The sequence below is a fragment of the Arachis hypogaea genome, chromosome 13 (genome assembly GCF_003086295.3).
Source record: "Arachis hypogaea cultivar Tifrunner chromosome 13, arahy.Tifrunner.gnm2.J5K5, whole genome shotgun sequence".
NCBI classification, from domain to species: Eukaryota; Viridiplantae; Streptophyta; class Magnoliopsida; order Fabales; family Fabaceae; genus Arachis; species Arachis hypogaea.
The window spans coordinates 22,412,359-22,425,339 of NC_092048.1; the positions used below are offsets into that span (position 1 = coordinate 22,412,359).

Below are 12,981 nucleotides of genomic sequence, written 5' to 3' on the forward strand. Positions count from 1 at the left end.
TTTTTTATTGTTGCTGTTGTACATATAAGTGAGACAGTAATGAGATAAACGTGTGTATGCTGAGATGTGCTTCTCATCATCAACGTAAAACTAACATTGCAATCTCGCCCATTATAAGATACTCTTGAACCGCCACGCATCCATGATCAAACACACGTGCTTTATGATGCTGTTATACTGCTTCTCGTAGATTGCGAGATATTGGGATGGAATAGTGTAAACATGCTGCAAATTGCCTTTTTTTTGTCTGCATGCGTACAGAAAGACCAAAATTTCATCTTTTAAAAGAATAAATTTTGAAAAGGAAAAAAAAAAAACTGACTCATTAATTAAATGGAGTATACCCTGAAATCGGTTGACTACTAACTTTAAGTCCTTCAATTTTGATTTGCATCTAACCGAAACCTATAATATTATGTACATCAAAATTAGTTAGAGGTCAAGAATGAAATGACTGCAAGTTATAGTCAAATGTTAGGAGAGTTGGCCTTTGTAAGAATTTTAATAAAATAATTACGAATCTCTAGTATTATGTACTGAATCAGAAGAGCATGCCTATAAAGTGTAAACAATTGAGAAATATAAAAGTATAAGAGGCTCATGAATTAACAGAAAAAATGTGATTAAGAAAAAAAACTAAACATTTTTCTCAATTAAGATGAGATGATTTCTTAAAATTTTAAAAAATTGAAAGTTCCCTCCTCGCTATTAGTGAGATAATATTTTAAACATTTTTAAAAAGTAAAAAAATCTTCTCACTTTGAGCAATATGCTTTTGGAATAATTTAAAAAAATAAAAAAATAGTATCTCGTACACTGCGAGAAGGGTGAGTCCATCATTCCAAAGTTTGACACCACACATTCTCATATTTGAAAATAATAACAAAAAAATTGTGATATCTAAAATTTTTGGCCAATTAATCAATGGAATGATAACCTATACTAAATTAAAGGAGGATGATCTAATTACTTCACTTGTGCTTTTTTCGAATTTGATCCATTGTAGTTTATGTTAGTTATTTCATGAAATTAATAATTTATGTACCTCCAGTCATTGTTAATAATTATTAATTTAAATTTGGGACTTTCAATTTTTGAACTACTAATTGGGATGGAACTAAAATGTCTATTATGATTATTAGAATTGAAAACCTAAATTATACTTTTTGTGAACAGTTGTGTTCTCTCTATCAGGCATCAAAGAACTAATCAACTGCCAATAAACTAATAATTTTTTTAATAATTACAATAACATTCAAACTAATTTTTATATTAACAAATTAGATCACAATTAGAATAAAATTCTAACATTCTCCCACTTGGTCTAACATTTGTTACTTCTAGTTTGTAACTACATATTATGCTCAATCAATTAAGACAAATTACACAAATTATAGCGGTAGGCCTTCATTAATCAAGTATTACCTTCTATGTATTACAATGTAATATCTCCTAATTGAATAAACTCTTTATATGGTATTTCTATATGAATAAGCCCAAAGTTTATTCTAAGTCCTTCACTAAATTTTATTTATCATTTTCAATCATGTATGCACATATATACTAACCAAATGAGAAACAAAGAGTAAATAGTCAAATTGGTCCTTGAAAGATCAGGCGATCTTTAATTTAATTCCTGAAAGATTTTTTTAATCAAATCCGTCCCCCAAAAATTTTATTTTAGTCACGTTAGTTCTTTTGTTAATTTTATTGTGGATGGCGTTAACAAAAGCTGACCTAGCACGTTAAGTTCCAGGTCAGCATTAAAACGACGACACTTTTTCAGGGTGAGTCTGTGAGAGGCAGTGAATGAAACGACGCCGTTGTAATTCCTGCTTCTCTCACAACACTTTCCTTCTCACTTCTGTTGTTATTGCTGGTGAAAGCTCTCATGGGACTTGCAAATGCCCAACTACTCCAACTTCTAACCCTTCCATGATCGGAGGAAACCCAATAAGAAGAAGACGTGCTTGCAGGGAAGAAGAATGAACCGCCGCCATGCACTTTTCCCTGGTGGCAGTAGGCTTGGTGATCATCAACCTCGAACTTGATGAAGTGCTTGCAGAGACCTTTGGAGTGCCACCATTATTGTTGACATCAAGCTTTTTGGAAGAAGATAAAGAAGAAGAGAGGTAGAAGAAGGACTGAAAGCCGTTTCTCATTCTGGGAGTGAAGTCTTGAATGAGTGTGTCATCGTTATTGAAGAATTTGGAGAAGTAATTAGGAATTAGGTTTGTGGACTTTGGGGACTAATTTGACATAGTTATGTTATATATGTTAAGTTAACATGACAATTCAGCAAACATTAATGTTGTTAACGGTAGAATAGATGGAGAGACTAACGTGATTAATTTTAAATTTTTCAAGGACAATTTTGATTAAAAAAATATTTCGGAGATCAAATTAGAGATCGCATAATCTTTCAAGGACCAATTTGACCATTTACTCAAAAAACAAATAATAATAAAAAATTCCATATTGAAATATGTCATATAATACAACATAAGTCATATAAGCGATGTTACAGAACATAAATCCATACTAGTAACATGATCCTTAAACAATTCTGGTGGCATGCCTTTTGTCAAAGAATCAACTATCATCTATTTAGTACTAATATGCTCTATCTGCACCTTAGACCTAACTCGATTTTTAATGGCTAAGTACTTAATGTCGATGTACTTACTTCTACTATTACTTCTATTATTTTTAGTCATAAATACAACAGCTAAATTGTCACAATATATTCTTAATGGCTTAGAGATATAATCCATAATCTTAAGTCCAGAGATGAAATTCTTCAACCAAACACCATGTGATGTAGCCTCAAAACAAGTAATAAGCTCAACCTCCATAGTAGATGTGGCTACAAGTGATTGTTTTGTACTCTTCCAAGATACTACTCTATCAACAAGCATAAAGATGTATCCTGATGTTAACTATCTAGAATCAACACATCCCGCCAAGTCTGAATCTGAGTATCTAATAATTTTCAAATTGCGGTTCGTCTATATGTAAGTATGAAGTCTTTGGTTCCTTGAAGATATACCTTAAGACCTTTGCAACTCTCCAATGAATATGTTTATATTATTTTGATATCTTCCTAACATGCCAACAACAAAAGCAATGCCAGGTCTTGTATAGACCTAAGCATACATTAGGCTTTCAACAATTGAAGCATAAGAAATATTTTGCATCTGTTTCTTTTTAAGTTCATTTTTGGGACATTGATCTAAGCAGAACGTGTCGCGTTTAACAATAGGTACAACTCTTGGTGAACGATTTTGTATTTTAAATTTTTCAAGAACTTTATTAATATAAGTCTCCTGAAATAAACCTAAAATTTCTTTATATTTATCTCTGAATCTTTATGCCAATAACATAAGATACATCATCCATATTTTTCATATCAAAATGTCTAGAAATAAATTGTTTTACCTCATGTAACAACTTCAAGTCATTTGTTGGAAGCAAAATGTCATCCACATATAAGATGAGAAATATGATCTTACTTCCACTAATCTTTTGGTATATATTGATTAGAAATATTCTAAATGAACCCAAATAAAAAAATCACATCGTCAAACTTCAAATACCATTATCGGAAAGCCTGCTTAAGACCATTGATGAGGGCTAAATATCGATTTAGAATTTCATAAGTTTAAAAGCTCAATTTTATTGTAGCTCTAAACCAAAATTCAACGCTCTTCAAAGTTTAGTTATATGTGTCACAAATTCAAATCAAATACTAGAAATTTAATCCCGGGTCGTTCTTCCCAAAAATTACAATCGAATGCACATCATTAGCTATGAGAAAATCGAGGATTTGTTTCGCAATTAACAATAATTGAAATAACAAGAAATTAAAGAACAAAGCAATATCTAAATGGCAAGAGAAATTAGACTAAAAGCTATAAAGCAATTAACTAATAGAAGAAAGTAAATTCAAATACTGAAAAGATCTTGGCAAGAGTTGAGAGTCAAGGATCACTATCCTTGTCATTAACCACAAATATGACAATTATGAAGAGCTATCCCACTTCGTCAACCTCCATACATTCAGAAAAGTCAAATAGGCATAATTAATCCTAATTCATAATTCCTAACTAACTTACTAATTGAATTAGTAAAAGATTAGCATCAATGGAAACAAGATTAACTAACAACCATAAATCACCAATCAATATCGGACATCAATGACTCAAGGTCATCTAAATTCTCAATCTCAAACCAAGAATGAAAATCTACTCTATAACTAGTCCAAGCATTTTATCAAACACTTAGTGTGTATGAAAGTAAAATATAATAAATTACAAGAATTAATAAAAACTATAGCTAACCAATGCAAGAAATTAATAATAACAAGTTAAACAAGCATATATAAAACTTAAAATATCAACTACATTAATGAAAATCAAGAATTCACAAGTTCATCATTAGCAAAATGGAAGAAAGCAAACTAACACCAAATTCTAAGAGACTTATAATGCAAGAATAAGAAAACAAGTATCAAAACTACAATTAAATAAGACTAAAATTTAAAACTAACAAAAAAATTAAGTAAAACTCTAGGGATTCTAGAGAGAAGTTAGAGCTTCTCTCTAGAATCCCACTAAAACCTAAGAAAAATGTAAAAAATGGTAGTCTGAGTGTGTGTCCTTCTCCCCATCTTCTTAGCATCCAAATACATCAGAATATAGTAATTGGGGGATTTTTAGAAGCCCAAAACAAAAACGCACGTGTTTAATTAAACTAGGCACGTGGAGGTTTTTCGCTCACGCGGATAATTCTCGCGCACACGGATAATTCTCGCGCACGCGGGAGAATGTCGTCCACGCAGAAACATCGCACACACGAAGGAAGCTCGCCCACACGAGGAATTTGCCTTTGCGAGAAATGCACGCTTGCGTGAGACTCCAGCAAACTCCACTCTAAATTGCTTTCTGAATTCACTTCTTTGCTCCATTTTTTTTTATTCTTTGAAGCCACTGAAGTACCTTCACCTTAAAACACTTAAACGAAATTGATCACGGCATCAAATGTCATAAAAAGAATTAATAAATCAACGATTAAGAGCATAAAAAATATATTTTTCATATGTGATCATTGGAAGCAATAATTAAAAAACTCCATGAATTAAGCCAAAATTGTGTAATTGAGTTGATAAAATACATACTTTTTAACACAATTTATAACGATAAAATGGAGTTTATCAATCATACATTGCTCTTTTAAACGAATAAACTAACTCCTTACCAGCACTTGAGATAAACCCTTCAAGTTGTCTCATATAGATCTCTTCTTCCGAATTTTCATTAAGAAATGCTGTTTTCACATCTATTTGATGCAATTCCATGTCAAATTGCGCTACCGATACTATAATGACATGGAAAGAGTCTTTCTTTAAAATAGAAAAAAAGATTTTTCTGTAGTCAACTCTTTCCCTTTGAGTAAATCCTTTGGCAATAAGTCGAGCCTTGAAGCACTCGATATTGCCTAATGAATCATTTTTTGTCTTAGAGACCCATTTACAACCAATGACCTTTTTTCTATCAGGCGATTCTACAAGATTCTAAACTTGATTATCCACCATAAATTTCATTTCATCCTTCATAGCATCTTGTCATAAATTAGAATTACGACTTTTCATTGCTTGTGAAAACGTTGTTGGATTTTTTCATCACAAACATCATAATCAGACTTCGCAAGATATACTACATAGTCACTAGAAATTACAAATTTTTTATTCTAATTGATCTTTTTAATGTTGCATCATTAACCTCTTATAAAGGTAGTAGCATAACAGGTTCTCTTTTTTCTTGAGATTGTTCTTGAACAATATATTCTTGAACAATATTTTTATTATGAAGAGTTTGATCATCCACCATATGATCTACTAGAATATTATCTTCATGATGTGGAACATCAGTAATAGATTGTTCTACATTGATACTATCTGTATGGACATTGTATTGAACAATCACTCTTGTATATGGAGAAATTTTATAAATATTATCATTATCAACAACTTTAAGAGAATAATTTCTCCCAATTTTTACATCATGTTCTAAAAATATTGCATTTTTAGATTCAACTATTTTAGTTGAATGGGAGGGATAATTAAACCTGTAACTCTTAGACTTTTCTACATAACCTATAAAATAGGCACTTATCGTCATTGGGTCTAACTTTTTTCTTGTGGATTATAAACCCGAACTTCAGCAGGACAACCCCAAATGCGTATACGATTCAAACTAGATTTTTAACATTTTCATAGTTCAAATGACGTTTTAGCAACTGCCTTAGCTGGAACTCTATTTAATATATACGCGATTATCTTAGGGGCTTCACTCCACAAAGATAAAGGAAGATCGGAATTGCTAAGCATACTCCTCATGATATCCAGTAAAATCCTATTTGTTCTTTCAACTAGACCATTTTGATTTGGCATTCCAAGCATGATGTATTATGCCACAATACCATACTCTTGAAAATATTTTACAAATGGTTTAGGTGCTTGTCAACTTTCAGTATATCTCCCGTAGAATTCTCCACGTATATTTGATCTCACTATCTTAATTTGCTTTTTGCATTATTTTTTTACATTAACTTTATAAACTTTAAAAGCGACCAATGCCTCATATTTATTATGAACCATATAGAGATACATATATGGTGAATAATCATCAATAAAGGAGATGAAGTATTTTTGGCCATTTAGGAATATATCAAGACAACATACATCAATGTGAATTATTTTTAATGTCAGAACTCCTTTTAGCACCTTTTTGAGACTTTTTAATTTGCTTGCCCTTAATGCAATCTACACAAGTATCAAAATCAGTAAAAATTTAGAGGTTTAAGAATTTTATTATTTATTAATTTTTTTATTCTTCCAATGGAGATGTGTCCCAACCTACAGTGTCACAACATAAAAAAAATTTCATTCATAACATTGCCATGCATTACCATTAAATCTGATGGAATATTATTAGCTAAATAAACTTTGAATTAATCACCAATAAAGTATAATGTCCAATAATATTATAATTTTTAATAATATCAATAGTATCATCATAACAATTTATACATAATTCTTGTTTTAAAAGTTTGGATAAAGAAATAAAATTCTTAAAGAAATTTGAAATATAAAAAGTTCTTTCTAAATCTAAAATACAACCAATACTTACTACAAATCTAAATATTCCTATATTTTTTATATAAGAACGCATTCGATTGTCCATATAAATGTTCAGTTGACTTCCTATTATTTTTTTTCTTTATGAAACTCTGCATGGTATTTGAAATATGAATTTCAGTACCAGAATCAATCCACTAAATGTCATAGCATATTTCAACAAAATTAGATTCAAACACATTGAAGGAATAAGATCACAAAGGTTAGTACCTTTTTTCTCAAGCCAATCCTTAAACTTTGGGTGCTCCTTCTTCATGTGTCATTTCTTTTTGTAAAAAAAAAAAAAACAGTGCGCCTTCTTTCTTCATAGGATGGAATGCAATACTCTTTTCTTTTATCTTATGAGCTTGTTTTTTACCATCTTCATTTGTCACTAACAATGCACTTTCACCAAATTTCTGAACTAGCCTTTCTTCCTCTTGCATACCAGTAATTCATTAATAGATCACTTTTTCTTATGTATGTTATAAGAAATTTTAAATGGCCCGTACTGGACCGGAAGAGAATTTATAATAAGATGCACTAGAAATAAGCCATAGATCTCAACCTCTAAAGCTTTCAATTGTGTTGCTATGTTCCTTAATCTCATGATGTGCTCATACACATTTCTTATACTAGTAATAAGCCTTATGAATGACAATTGTGCCATTAGAGTACTTGCAAGTGCCTTATTAAAAAACTCAAATTGTTCATCAATAGCTTTCATGTATTTCTTGACATCCTCACAATCAAGAATTGAACCATGAATACTAGTTGAGATATGAGACTTAATGAAACATTATATTTAAACGGTTGGATTTCTTCCACCATTCGTATAATGCTACCTCGGTCCAAGTACTAGCATTAGTACGAATAGCATAGTCAAATTCTACACACCATAAGTAAAAAAAAAAAAATCTTATATTTTCACTCCTTATAGTTGTCACCATTTAACAAATAAATTTCAGATACAATTTTAGATATATTTATTGTTTTAAATAATAAATCGTGCTAACATTACTCAACTTTAAATAGACACATCGAAATCCATAATATATGATAATACATGCCAATGCAAGTTATATTAAAAATTTAAAATAAATATGAATTATAATGTTATTAAAATCTATCGGTGAACAAAAACTTTAACACATATAATATTTATTATATCAACTAAAGTATCGAAATTAAAAAACAAGATACTACTTTTCAATACATATGGTCTAATTAAGAAATAAAATATTTTTTATTTTAATTTAATTATATGTGAATAACATAATAAATTTGTAGGGGTAAATTTACTGTATTATTCACAATAATTATAAATATATCTATTAATTTTTATATAATTTTTTTAAATATAATTATTATCAAGTATGTTGTGGCTATTACTCAATAAATTATATATTAGTCACAATATAATACATAGCAGAACAATTGATATTACATGCAAATATAATCATTATCATCACATAAATAAATTCAATGACAAATAACATAACAAAATAAAAAATGGTCCAATATATAGTTAAATGTTTTAGTAATATTTGGAGGATCCAAATTTAAATCTCACACAAAACAAGGTTTGTATTTTGTTTTTTATAACAAATTTGAATTTTGAAACCCAACAACTCAACCTGAAAAAAAAGCAATAATTAGACCAAGTATTTAATATTATATAACAAAAAATCATCCATTGAAATCTTTCGTTCTTTTCTCTTCTATGTCTTTCTTTTTTTTTTTTTATTTAAGAATGAAAAACTTTTAAAAATTTTGCAAAATTGTGCTAATGTGAAGAATAACTATTACACAACTTGAGAACATTTTTTAAGGAGTATTATCCATTATTCTTTTTTCTTATGGTGTGTAATTTTAATTTTAGTGGTTTTTTATTTTATAAATAGATAAAAGTTATTTCTAATTCCAAAATTCATACTATACATTTTTTAAAAACAATTTGATCAAAATAATTGCACAATAACTAAATTTAAAAATGGTAATGCAGAGATAATTAAAGATTCAAATTATACATTTTGGCAACGTTTTATTTATGTTTTTCTTGAGATAAAGATAAAGACATTAAAGATATATATATATATATTGTATTTGGTAAAATGTTAAATAAGACACAATAAAATTAGAAAAATTTATATTTTATTAAAATTAATAAAGATAAAAATATAAAAAATTGATAAAGGATAAAAATGTAAAAAATTGATAAAGAATAAAAATATAAAAATTAATTGTATAAAATATAAGAGATAAAAGTGTAAAAAATTATATCCAATTGATTATGTCTATCTGTATCAACATTTTGGAAAAATAATAAATATATATATTTTGTGCGTATTTGTGTACTTACGAGTTCACTCAAAATTTGTGTCTCAAATCTCAACAAACAAACAATAGATATGTACTAGTATGTCCATGTCTCTGTGTCTGTCTTTGAAATTAAATGTTACTTTTATGAACGGTAGTATTCTCTGCGTCATCAGAGAACTAAGAGCATCTCCAATGGTGAGTTCCTCTTTCACTTTGTTCTGACATATAGGAACTCTAATCATTGGAGAGGAGAAGAAATGAGTTCCAACACAAGGATCAAGGCAAGGGAGTCCCTCTAAACAGGGACTCAAATTAACCAATAATAACTTGCTATTTGGCAAGTTATTATAAAAAAATAATAAAATCTGAAATAATTAAATAATTATATTAAATAATTAAATTAGTAATAATTATAATAAAAATTATATTAAATAATTATATTTTTATTTAATTAATAATTTATATTAATTATTTAAATAATAATTAATTAAATAATTAATTAGATTAAATAATTAAATTTTTATTTAATTAATGATTTATATTAATTATTTATATTATAATTAATATTGAATATTATTTATATTATTATATTAAATTATAATTAATTAAATTTACTTACATTAAAAAATAAATTTAATTTTTATACTATATAAAATAATTTTTAGCTGAGTTGGTTATTTTTATTTTTAAAATTTAAAATGCTAATGATATTATTAAAATTAGTAGTTGTAAACACAAAACTATAAATTAGTATAATTTCGAATTATATATTGTGTATTATTATTATATATGAATTTATTTAATATTAATATCTTTTAATAATGAATTATTTTTAAATTTATAAATTTAAATAATATTATTGAAAAAATTTAATTATATTAATTTTAAATATTTTAATTAATTAATTAAGTGGGACCACAATAGGGACTAAAGTTAGTTCTTCCTAATGGAGAAGAGAGAGATGCTTTGAGTTCCCATTTACTGTTTATGACGCAAAAGCTGATGTGGAGTTACTTTTTATGATAGATGGGCTATAAACAGGAACTGGAATGAGTTCCCTACTGATGGTCTAAGAGCAACTCCAATACTAAAAAATAGAGTTTTAATTCTAACATTTTATTCACTGCAATCGTTCCAAATCATGTCACGAGAAGCTCGAATAATGAATACCACAAATCTTTTCTTGCTTTCTAAGCTGAACCAATTGAAAGGGAAAAACAAAACATGCACAGAAGATAAAAGACACGAGAAGAAAATTCAAATGCTCTTTCATTTTGCTTAGGTTGCAAAACTTGTAATCCAATTTTTTCCTAGTATCCAATTGTCTATAAATAAAACACCTAGCGACAAGTTAAATAAAACCGAAAATGACTTGCAACTAATCTATGTTTTCTATATTAGCATGACCTTGATTTACCTATAGAATCTAAGGTTAGTTAATTAATAAAATGAAAATGGAATTGTTTACATTACCTCATAGAAGGAGCCACAGCAGCAAAAGAAGAAAAAGAACATAACAAGTTGGTGGCATAGAAGCCATAGACAGGTAAAAGCTTCACCTAACATCACACATTCATATAAGTACGAATTTTTGGTGCACTATCCCTGACTTTCCTTCCTAACTCTAATCATGGTCCCGATATTTCTTTTTTTGTATACCTCAGCATGCTAAAAATTCAAATTACTTTGCTTTCTATTAAATATTTCACCCTTTCCATTGACCCTTATAGGATTCATTTTGCACCAATTTTTGGTTCACCATGGAATCCATTACCAAGGCAAGGAAAATCTGCCACCTTCTGTTAAGGTTCTTGGCCTTTGGGGCAACCCTTTCAGCAGTTATTGTCATGGCTACTAGCCATGAGAAAGCTAGTGTCTTAGTATTTCAATTTGAAGCAAAATACACTAATACCCCTGCTTTCAAGTGAGTTTCTTCCTTTGCTTTTGTTCATAAATTTATTATACTCCTTTCCGTCCATTTTCTTACCTCCTATTCGAACTGACCAAACAATTTTCTCCTAGGTACTTTGTGATTGGAAACTCTCTAGTCACAGTTTATGGATTTTTAGTCCTCTTTCTTCCTCCGGAAAGCTTTCTTTGGCGACTCGCGGTAGCGACCGATCTGGTGAATGTTCTAAAAGCTCCTCCTTACTTAAGCAATAGCAACACATAATTAGGCTCATCACAAAGAGCTTCTCAATTCCATTGTCAAGTACATAACACTGAATTTTAGGCTATCTTGCGAAATGGTTTAAAAGATGGCATAGTATATAATTACAAAAGTGTTACTCTCTTTGTATTTCTCTCATCCTGTTAATTTTTTAAGTATTTTTGAACAATCATGTTAAAATATACAAAAAAATTAGTCACTAAATCAGTCATCAGTAAAAAAATATAGATTAAACAACACATTTATTTATATACAAATCTATTGTAGCTGATTTTTTATGGTCATATAGTATATTTTATTCTCGAATCAAGATATACAGACATATTCTCTTTTATCCAAATATATACTAAAAGGTAATATTATACATAGGAAATAGATGGCATATATATAAACCATATAGTACTTTGCAATAATTATGATACATCACTAAGCTAATGTTGAGAATATCATAAAGACTATTTATGCATGAGAGAAGACAGGCACTACATTAATTGAGTTGATTTCTATGAGCAGGTGTTCACCATGTTACTTGTGTCAAGCATATCTGCAGCATTGGCCATAGCTCAAGTTGGAAAGAAGGGAAACAGCCATGCAGCTTGGCTACCAATATGCAACTCAGTCCCCAAATTTTGCAATCAAGTTACAGGAGCTTTAGTGGCTGGTGCCATAGCAGTGATCATATACATGATTCTTCTTTTGAATTCCATTCATAGAGTATTGGATCCCCTTATCTTGAGAAAATGCTGAGATGGATTATTATAGTGCAAAGAAATATTAATAGGGTGCTCCTTGGAACATAAGGCATAGTTATAGTCTTCTAGAAGAGTGGAATCATAAGTTGATGAATCAACAGTGTCAATTGTGTTTCTAATAAGTGTATTTTAATTTTCATAGAGGTGAGACTTTGGATACTTTTTTGGGGGAGTATTTGACTGTATGTGTTATATTTACTATACATTTGCAAGTTTACTGGTTTGTTTTTGGGCAACTATTCCAATGAAGATATCAAAAATATTTTTTTATTATAATTTTTGTTTAAAAATGTAATTTATTTATTTGGTCAATTTTAAATAAAAGTAATATTTTTATAACATATAAAAATTAAATCCTACAATTTATCATCCAATAATCAAAATAAAATATTTTCACATAATGACAATGATAAAATCTTTATTGAAGTACCCACTTTATTTTTTATCTACATAAATTTTAGAAGATAAGTAATGTTTGTTTAACAATCAATTAATATATTAAATTTTTTATATTTTGTCAATTTTTGCACACACATATGCACATATGTATCAGCGTAACT

General features: G+C 28.7%; 1 protein-coding gene across 2 annotated transcripts; it reads left to right on the forward strand.

The window, feature by feature from the left end:
- The first annotated feature begins 10,922 nt into the window (after window positions 1-10,922).
- Window positions 10,923-12,697, forward strand: LOC112737668 (CASP-like protein 1C1). Of its 2 annotated transcripts, XM_025787657.3 has the most exons (4): window positions 10,923-11,045; window positions 11,230-11,423; window positions 11,522-11,624; window positions 12,183-12,697. In XM_025787657.3, the coding sequence occupies exons 2-4, from the start codon at window positions 11,260-11,262 to the stop codon at window positions 12,414-12,416; spliced, it is 501 nt and encodes a 166-aa protein (XP_025643442.1). In that variant the 5' UTR covers window positions 10,923-11,045; window positions 11,230-11,259; the 3' UTR covers window positions 12,417-12,697. The 2 variants fall into 2 exon arrangements, with proteins under 2 accessions (XP_025643442.1, XP_072069471.1); XM_072213370.1 differs by lacking the exon at window positions 10,923-11,045 and having other exon boundaries at window positions 11,102-11,423.
- Window positions 12,698-12,981: the final 284 nt, after the last annotated feature.